This window comes from Vulpes lagopus, chromosome 9 (genome assembly GCF_018345385.1).
Source record: "Vulpes lagopus strain Blue_001 chromosome 9, ASM1834538v1, whole genome shotgun sequence".
Lineage (NCBI taxonomy): Eukaryota > Metazoa > Chordata > Mammalia > Carnivora > Canidae > Vulpes > Vulpes lagopus.
The window spans coordinates 40,573,674-40,584,287 of record NC_054832.1 but is presented as its reverse complement, the minus strand read 5'-3'; the positions used below and the strand labels follow the sequence as shown (position 1 = coordinate 40,584,287).

The following is a 10,614-nucleotide window of genomic DNA, read 5'->3' as shown; positions in this document are numbered from 1 at the left end:
CTTCAGAGTCTAGCACGCCCAGCACCAAATCTGTAGAGCCGGACATAAACTAAGTGTTGATTGATCTTAGTTTTAAAAGAAAGCCTTGGATTTACTGTCAAAGTACAATTTCATGTATTTTAATCCTAGACTTCACTGTGAAATTCTACCTGTGTGACGTGTAGCAGTCTAATCCGTGTGGACACGGGAATGGTGGCTACTATGCTCTTTAAAGCTACGAGCTCTATTTATTTGAGAACAAAATCGGTGTTTCTGAGAGCAGAGTGTGTGGCTAAAGTACTGGAGAATCACTGGGCATACAACCGAATACTACCTATTTGTGAGAATTTCAGCATGAAGGTAATAAAGACATAAATGACTTTATATTAACTATGGACATTTTACACACTTGACCCAAAGGCAGGAATTCCTGTATTAGTATTTTTCCTTCTTATCTACAGAATCTTGCTTCCTCTACATCAACAGTCACCAATTTTGGTTAATGTGCTACAGTAGGTCCAATATAGACCAAATATATTTCATTCAAGAGAAATGGCATGAAAAATAGGCACCAAAATAATCTCAGGTTTAAATGTAACTGAGATTTAGAAAAGCTTTAAAAATTACAGAACACATTCTGGAAGAAAACATATCTTGGATTCTATCGGCATGTAAATTCCATGAAGAGGAAGGAAATTTTGTTTACTGCCCTGCCCCTGGTGCTCAGAACAATGCCTGGCACATGGAAGGCACCTCACAGATACTGAAAGAGGCAAAATATGCAAAGTATCCCCATTACTTTAAAAAGGGGAAACAAATCTTCAAGTCACAATATGCAAAGAACAGAGAATTATGTTGTAAAATATTTTTTATTGTAAAAACAGTGTCAACAGAGGTTGACAATGCAAATGTCATCCCAGAACATTTCCCCTTGGTTCTTAAATTTGCTTGCTGGGTTCCTATGTACCGAGCAAGTCTCTATTAGCACTTCTCAGGTTTCGTAGTCGTTTTGAGATATGTTGATTACTTATGTGTGTATATATTGCTTGGAAACAAATGTCCGTCTGATATTAAAACAAATAAAAAAACTGTTGTGTCTTTGTTTCACATTTCCTACAGGGAAATCTATGTATCTCAGATACCTTCACAATTTAATAGTAAAGTTAGTGCCTTTACCAAATCCCCAAATTCTCCATTATTGACTCAAACTCGTGACATCTGCAAGATTTAAAAGTTTAAAAACAAAAAGTCTGGAATTTAAAACAAACCTTAGGCTGATTTTTTTTTTCATATTTGAAAGACTGTAATTATTTGCAGCATACAAACGGAGAGAATAGTGCAAAATGCATCAAGTTTTATATGATAAATATACTTTCAACCTAAATGGCTGCCTCAAAAGCAAAGAGTGAAAAATTATCAATCCTCAAAAGCAATCTAGACTGACTCAATAAAGTTTACAATTTAGAAAGATCAATTTCTACTCTATTTCTACAGATTGCAAAAGGATTTCAGAAACAGATTAAACATACAATTGTTTTACAAAAATAGAAATATCGTTTGGGACTTTACAAAACTTTATAAAATATAACACTATATTTGCAAATTTAAGATAGTTTCACACTGAAACAGGCAATTCTTCCACTGACATAAAGTCTCATCAAACTTAACTGGTCTGTCTTGATCATTCTTACACATTATTTCTTCCAAGTCTTCAGCCTAAGTAGGTCTGTGCTCTATCATGGGATTTTCTTAAAGAGATTGTTAAATTTCAAAGGTTTTATAAGATTTTTCATTCTAGAAATAACATTAAAGCAGATGAATTTACACTTAAAAATGTTTTACTAAAAGTAGAAATTAACGCAATGTGACAATTCTGTATTTGATAAGTTCCAAACCAAATTCTTAAAAATGAAAAGCTACCTATTGATTTAAAATATATATTTGACAATTATAATTTGGAATCTATAAAACATAAAAATATAATTGCAACTATTTTATGGAAAAATAATTATTCATATAGAATGAAGAAGCTCTAAATTTAGTTATTTGTAGCTGGCAGATGAGAAGTATTTTCTAATTACACCCATTCATAAATGCTCATTTTATCACTTCAAAGAGCACCAGTGTTATTTTCAAAAACTAAAAGTGAGAAGGTAAGGGCTTATTTCATGTAACAGTGCTATTATGATAAGGCACCACATGGTATGTGAAGAAGCCAAACAAAGTATTTTCGAATCACTTTTTTTTTTGTTACTGGTGTCTTAACCATTAGATAGGATGGTTAGGAAAAAAGCTAATAATGTTCGCTAACTGCATTATCCTCCTTTTCCCATCATTTTTTGCTTTTAGTTTTTCCATATAACAGAACATATAATAAACAACAATGTAGTACATGATCTGTTAAATAAACATCTCTTCTCAACCTTCCAACAAAATACTCTAAAATTAAATAATAAGAAACCAAAAATTTATCCGAAATACTTTGCAATAATCTATCCCTGGAGAAGAGTGGGGAGCTGGGTGGAGATGAGGGTGAGGACACAATGACAGGACCTATTTTCTATAGAATATATTGAGGCACATAGGTTAAAAGTTTCTCAGGCAAATTCATGGCTAGAGCAAAACTGAGAGAAAGCTCAGAATTTTACATTTCCCCCCAGAGCGGATTTCTCAGGTAGTCACACCCAATTAAATATCTCAAAATATGTCCTTAGTCACTGCTATCATCATCATCATCATCATCAGATACGTCGTTTAAAGGAGACTTCAGTGACTGACTGTAAGAGTCCGATCTGGCGGGCTGGCACGTGGCCATGTCCCCCGTAGAAAGCAGGTCATAGCAGAAGTCACAAATCCGCACAGGCTTAGAGGACTGGCTTGGAAGAAGAAACCTCTTTTCAGAGCAGGGCCCGCAGACGACAAAACCACATTTGCGGCAATGGTGACGACGATTAACAGGTGTGAATTTTGCTTTCTGACAACGCATACATACGGTTGCTTCAGAGTCAGGAACCCAGACAGCAGCATGTTCATTACTGGGTGTCTTCCCACTTTTGGAGAGCAAATCAGTAACACATTTATTTATGTGATTCATCCACTCGGATTTCTCAGTGGCAGTGGCAGCATAAACTGCAAATGATTTAGTTGGTGTCTTGATAAGCCATCCGTTCCTCAAGTCCCCCTCATCTTTGATGGAATCAATAGTGACATTTTCCAGGGGAATAATATGTTGTTTGTTGTATTTTTTCTTCTGGATGACAATATTGCCATATACAAGAATATCATTAAATAAGAAAAACTGCCTTGCTTTGGGCTTCTTTCTGCACAACTTAGTCAATACTCCTTCTCCAATAAGAACCCTTCCAGGTATAGTTAAGGGTTGACCAGCTGCTCCAAAACAGTTTTCTACTATATTTATACGTCTGGTATTTGCTTCACTGTTTGCCAAGCGATCCACCATCTTTTGCTGATAGCCTTTAAAAAAGAAAGAAAGAAAGAAAGAAAGAAAGAAAGAAAGAAAGAAAGAAAGAAAGAAAGAAATCAGCACATAAAAGTTATGAATTCATGTAAGTTAAAAATTATATAACCTAAATTTAATATAACAAATCTTTACTTTTACTCAAAGGCAAATGCTCCCAAATGGTTACCAAGATAATCATCAACCGTACCAAAAGGGTTAACATGTCCTGCTTTTTTTTTTTTTTTTTTTTTTTTAATTTTTATTTATTTATGATAGTCACAGAGAGAGAGAGAGAGAGAGAGAGAGAGGCAGAGACACAGGCAGAGGGAGAAGCAGGCTCCATGCACCGGGAGCCCGATGTGGGATTCGATCCCGGGTCTCCAGGATCGCGCCCTGGGCCAAAGGCAGGCGCCAAACCGCTGCGCCACCCAGGGATCCCTGTCCTGCTTTTATAATCATCAAAAATCTTACTAGTCCAAAAATCCATACAGCACTATACTAGTTAAGTAGATATTAATAGAAGCATAAACTTCTTACAGACATAAAGGAATAAACAACTGGACAATGAATATATAAGTCATTTCTACAAAATAATAATCTCACTTCCATGAAATTTAATCTCAGAGGGATTCTGAAGAAGAGGGTAAAATTCTGTAAAAACTAAGAGAAATTAAGATTTTTTTTTCTGGTAAGCTATTCCCAATGAGCTAAAGCCTTAATCCTCTCACCTGGATTACCAGAACTGTTTGCCAATATGTCTTTGGTCTTGCCCCCTAAATCAGTCTTCAGGCAGTGATTTCTCAAATGCAAATCTCACCATGTCATTATTCAAAAGAACTCTCCTTGACCTACAAAATGCAGATTTTCAAGCATGGCACACTAGGCTGTTCGTTATCTGGTTCTTGCTTACCTTCCCAGACTCATCAAGTCACTCTTCAGCTCAAACTTTATGTTCTAAGAAAACTCTACTCCTCACAGTCCACTTCATCTACACATGCCTTCTCTCATGCTGTCGTATCCTTTACTACTTGCTACTCACAGTTAACTCTTATTGATCCTTTAGGACTCAGTTTAGGTTATCGACTAACTCACTTCCAGTTGAGTGTATCAAAGCCAGGAGTCTCCTTTAAACATATTTATTTACTTATTAAAGATTTTATTTATTCATGAGAGACACAGAGAGAGGCAGAGACACAGGCAGAGGGAGAAGCAGGCTCCCTGCATGGAGCCCGATGTGGGACTCGATCCCAGGACCCTGGGGTCACGCCCTGAGCCGAAGGCAGATGCTCAACCACTGAGCCCCCCAGGTGACCCTTTTTTAAATTCTTTTAGACTAAACACCTTCCTCTGTGCTCTTCACATTCCATATACCTTCTGGCTTCATTCTTAACCAAAGGATTGAAATCTGTCTCCTTTAAAGGCTACAATGGAACCTAAAAGATAGACCATCTGCAATCTACCTTTGAAACTGACACACCCCCCCCCCCTCGCCGGCACAGCAAAGGTATTCAAAATTGTTGACAACGTTTTGGCATTGTGTAAAAAACTCCTATGAATCTACTCTTAAATGGTCACAGATTTAATCATTAGATTCAACAGTGACTTCATTCATGTCCTTGAGTTGTGTCCTATTTCAGACCTACTAACCTAATACTACCACAACTAAGTCATATTAAAGAGAAGAGGAACATTTAAAGTCTAACAGCATAGTCTAAATTCCAGTATTCAACTCACAAACTGATGATACTGTACCCTTTTCTGGCCTCCACTATAAAGATTCTGATTATTCCTGAATCTGTCTCCTCTAATCATGGGTCCTTATAAAGCCCCTTTGCTCCCCACAAGGGTAGGCTCTACCCTGAAAGCTGTTCCCAAGAAATTATACGATAATACAGGGTTCCAAACTATGATGCCTCTTTTTCTAATTACACCAAACATGCCAGCCAATTAAAGGTTTACTGTCCTACACACCGTGCAACATGAAGAAGAAATAAAAACAGTCCGTAAACACAAAAAGAGGCTCAATCCCACTTATAACCCAAGAAATGATAATACGACATTAGGATATTTTTTCACTTATCAGATTAACAAAAGTTTTTAAAATTTCCTCAGGTGCAGTACTACTGAGGATATAGGGAAATGGTGCCCTTATACACTACGGAAGATACGGGTACTCACTGATCTAGGTGTTTTATCAAAAGAAATTCCAGTTGAGTGTATGAAGACGTGCACAAGGATGTCCAACACAGCACGGTTTACAACACACACACACACACACACACACACAAAACTGGAAAAGCTCCAAATGTCTACCATGAGGAACTGGTTGGACAATTTATGATAACCCATAATATGCTAGATACCTGTGAATAATGAGATAGATCTAAATATAGTGATACGGGAAAATGGTCAAGATATTTAGGTGTGGAAAGAGTGGAACATCATAATCTCATTATATTTGAAAAAAATATATATCACATTTCATCAAATCTAAGATGCTACAGACTTTAAGACACATCTTCATTTTATGTCCCACTGAAAATGAGAAAGGCTGCTAGTTACATCACGGCATACCTCTGATTATATGACATCTCAATTTCAGAGACATAAAATATACTAAACCATGTACATCTTTAGATTCAATGAAATATAGTATAAATGTGTAATCACAGACACTTGTGAACATGTAAGCATACACACAGAAAATAAAATCAGAAAAGTATATACCATGGTGTCAACAACTGTTATTTGCCTTTGAGAAGTACAATTATGGATATTTTTTCACACTTTACGCTATCTTTAAACATCTAACGAGTATTCACTCTGTTAGGCACTGATCTAAATGCAGGGAAAAAATATACAACATGAGCGCTAAACCACTGAGCCACCCAGGGATCCCAATGTTATGATTTTTAAAAGTGATTTACAAAAACCAGCTGGGAAGCTATTCAGACTGGATGGTCAGGGGAGGCTTTTCTAGAGCGGAATTGTTCAGCGGGTAAGTGGAGACTACACATACGGATAGGTGTGGGGACAGAGAAGGGTACTTCAAGCAAAAGGAGTAACTGTGAAGGTCCTAGGGTAGAAAGAGCTTCACATTTTTAGAGAACGGAAAGTACTTATTTATTCCCATCAAAATCAACTGCAGAATCTACTCCTTTGGACACAGAGTTATTAATCAGCTCGTGTGCACTGCAATCAGTTCCCTATTGTTGCCGCTACTGGAATTAGGACCATCTAAATTGGACAGTACTTTTCACATTTATTATCTTCTGATTTTAACGGTCTCAATTTCCGATGAAGTAATTACAGAAGTTTTTATATCTCCCAAAGAAGCTAGTATTAGCTGAAATGTGAGCTGAAGGAGAAACTAAGGCACACGGAGAGAGATTCAATAACGTTCAATGCAGAACAGCCCCGAAGTAGTTCTACTCACTGGGAGTCCAGTAACCAGCTGAGCACTTTGAATGCAATACAGTATGTCCTACTCATGGCAACTTTACAATAGGTATGCATTTTATTAGCTCCATTTTATAGACGAGTAAACAGATAAAAAGAAGTTAACTACTCTGCCCAAGGCTGTCACAGAACTAAGGCTCCAATCTGATCCCTTGGTGCCATTACCAGTATATTAGGGTATACCAGTCACTCCTTACAGCCCCACTGACTCTATAAGAACTAAGAAAGCTACTGCTGACCCTTGGACCTTTACAGCAAACCCTACAAAGAAGAAAGAAGAGAATACTAACTTCAGCAAATAATCTGAAATGATAGGTCATCATGATTTATTTAGTCAGTCTCTTGAATGTTTCGTTCTTCAAATTTTGCAATGTATTAAGCCTGAATTTCTGCTCATAAATCTTGCCCCATTTAAGAATGATGCAACAAAAGAAAAGCTTGTGCATCATTAAGTGGTATTTGGCTAGAACAAATAGCTTTCAAAGTTTGACAGTGACCCACATAAAGAGTACATTTCATACCGCAAGGTTACAAATACATACTCATATAATTCTTTCAACTATAAATAATGTATTCTATTATCTCCATTTCTTTTAATCATAGTCACGGTCCACTTGATTGATTTTCACTAATGGATTGTGACCTACACTGGGAAAACAATGAGCATGAAGAATTTAAGAACTTTCTGTTATCCCTGTTGGTCCTAAAATATTTTCTGTATGTGTCTGATGTGAAGAAGGGAAGCACTGAGCTTAAAAAACGAAACAAAAAAACAAACAAAAAAAAACAAACAAATAAAAAACCCACCTCAGGAATACAAAAATGCATCCCCCTCCCTCCCTCCCTCCCAATGCACACATAGGTAGATAGGAGATAGCTGGGTGTCCAGCAGGGACGGCATAGAGAGGGATGGGAGAAGAGAAGTTACCAAAAGGGAACTCAAAGTACCACTTTTAGCTGGGTTACTGCTGGGTACCCCAAAGCAAGCTTCTCTGGTAAACTGGATGAGGGTACTACTACCCTTTGGCTCAGGGCCTCTGCTTTCCCCCAAACCTAAATTTACCACCAGCACACTGACCTTTTTTAAAGGCTTTTGTGACAATATTACAAGATCACTCAGCCTAGCCACGCAGTGTGCCCTTTGCATAACTTACTCACTGAGCAGCACAGAGAGGAAGCAGAAGACAACAAGAAGACAAGGCCCAATTAGATTTCTGCCTACTTTTCTTAGGAAGGATTACCAGTGGCCATAGGAAGAGGTAAGACGAAAGCTTCCGCATTCTCTGGCAGAGTTGACTTCTTTAGGACAGTTTCCAAGAAGTAAAATTACTAGGTCAAAAGGCATGAGTGTTCAATGATATCGAGACCAAAAGAACTGTGGAACAGATCAACAGAACCAGGAGTTGGTTCTTTGAAAGAATTAATAAGATAGATAAACCATTAGCCAACCTTATTAAAAAGAAGAGAGAGAAGACTCAAATTAATAAAATCATGAATGAGAAAGGGGACATCACTACCAACACCAAGGAAATACAAACGATTTTAAAAACATATTATGAACAGCTATATGCCAATAAATTAGGCAATCTAGAAGAAATGGACGCATTCCTGGAAAGCCACAAACTACCAAAACTGGAACAGGAAGAAATAGAGAACCTGAAGAGGCCGATAACCAGGGAGGAAATTGAAGCAGTCATCAAAAACCTCCCAAGACATAAGAGTCCAGGGCCAGATGGCTTCCCAGGGGAATTCTATCAAACGTTTAAAGAAGAAATCATACCTATTCTACTAAAGCTGTTTGGAAAGATAGAAAGAGATGGAGTACTTCCAAATTCGTTCTATGAGGCCAGCATCACCTTAATTCCGAAACCAGACAAAGACCTCACCAAAAAGGAGAATTACAGACCAATATCCCTGATGAACATGGATGCAAAAATTCTCAACAAGATACTAGCCAATAGGATCCAACAACACATTAAGAAAATTATTCACCATGACCAAGTAGGATTTATCCCTGGGACACAAGGCTGGTTCAACACTCGGAAAACAATCAATGTGATTCATCATATCAGCAAGAGAAAAACCAAGAACCATATGATCCTCTCATTAGATGCAGAGAAAGCATTTGACAAAATACAGCATCCATTCCTGATCAAAACCCTTCAGAGTGTTGGGATAGAGGGAACTTTCTTCGACATCTTAAAGGCCATTTACGAAAAGCCCACAGCAAATATCATTCTCAATGGGGAAGCACTGGGAGCCTTTCCCCTAAGATCAGGAACAAGACAGGGATGTCCACTCTCACCACTGCTGTTCAACATAGTTCTGGAAGCCCTCGCCTCAGCAATCAGACAACAAAAAGACATTAAAGGCATTCAAATTGGCAAAGAAGAAGTCAAACTCTCCCTCTTCGCTGATGACATGATACTCTACATAGAAAACCCAAAAGCCTCCACCCCAAGATTGCTGATTGCTAGAACTCATACAGCAATTTGGTAGCGTGGCAGGATACAAAATCAATGCCCAGAAATCAATGGCATTTCTATACACTAACAATGAGACTGAAGAAAGAGAAATTAAGGAGTCAATCCCATTTACAATTGCACCCAAAAGCATAAGATACCTAGGAATAAACCTAACCAAAGAGGTGAAGGATCTATACCCTAAAAACTATAGAACACTTCTGAAAGAAATTGAGGAAGACACAAAGAGATGGAAAAATATTCCATGCTCATGGATTGGCAGAATTAATATTGTGAAAATGTCAATGTTACCCAGGGCAATTTACACGTTTAATGCAATCCCTATCAAAATACCATGGACTTTCTTCAGAGAGTTAGAACAAATTATTTTAAGATTTGTGTGGAATCAGAAAAGACCCCGAATAGCCAGGGGAATTTTAAAAAAGAAAACCATAGCTGGGGGCATCACAATGCCAGATTTCAGGTTGTACTACAAAGCTGTGGTCATCAAGACAGTATGGTACTGGCACAAAAACAGACACATAGATCAATGGAACAGAATAGAGAACCCAGAAGTGGACCCTGAAATGTACGGTCATCTAATATTCGATAAAGGAGGAAAGACTATCCATTGGAAGAAAGACAGTCTCTTCAATAAATGGTGCTGGGAAAATTGGACATCCACATGCAGAAGAATGAAACTGGACCACTCTCTTTCACCATACACAAAGATAAACTCAAAATGGATGAGAGATCTAAATGTGAGACAAGAGTCCATCAAAATCCTAGAGGAGAACACAGGCAACACCCTTTTTGAACTCGGCCACAGTAACTTCTTGCAAGATACATCCACAAAGGCAAAAGAAACAAAAGCAAAAATGAACTATTGGGACTTCATCAAGATAAGAAGCTTTTGCACAGCCAAGGGTACAGTCAACAAAACTCAAAGACAACCTACAGAATGGGAGAAGATATTTGCAAACGACATATCAGATAAAGGGCTAGTTTCCAAAATCTATAAAGAACTTATTAAACTCAACACCAAAGAAACAAACAATCCAATCATGAAATGGGCAAAAGACATGAAGAGAAATCTCACAGAGGAAGACATGGACATGGCCCACATGCACATGAGAAAATGCTCTGCATCACTTGCCATCAGGGAAATACAAATCAAAACCACAATGAGATACCACCTCACACCAGTGAGAATGGGGAAAATTAACAAGGCAGGAAACAACAAATGTTGGAGAG

At 37.7% G+C, this 10,614-nt stretch overlaps 1 protein-coding gene across 1 annotated transcript in view; it reads right to left on the bottom strand.

Moving 5' to 3' along the window:
• Window positions 1–829: 829 nt before the first annotated feature.
• Window positions 830–10,614, bottom strand: part of PLEKHF2 (pleckstrin homology and FYVE domain containing 2) — a 32,846-nt gene continuing 23,061 nt past the window's right edge. Inside the window, exon 2 of the mRNA XM_041769075.1 lies at window positions 830–3,453. Within this exon, the coding sequence (XP_041625009.1) occupies window positions 2,690–3,439 (750 nt within the window). The 5' untranslated portion in view covers window positions 3,440–3,453 and the 3' untranslated portion in view covers window positions 830–2,689. The remainder of the gene's footprint in view (window positions 3,454–10,614) is intronic.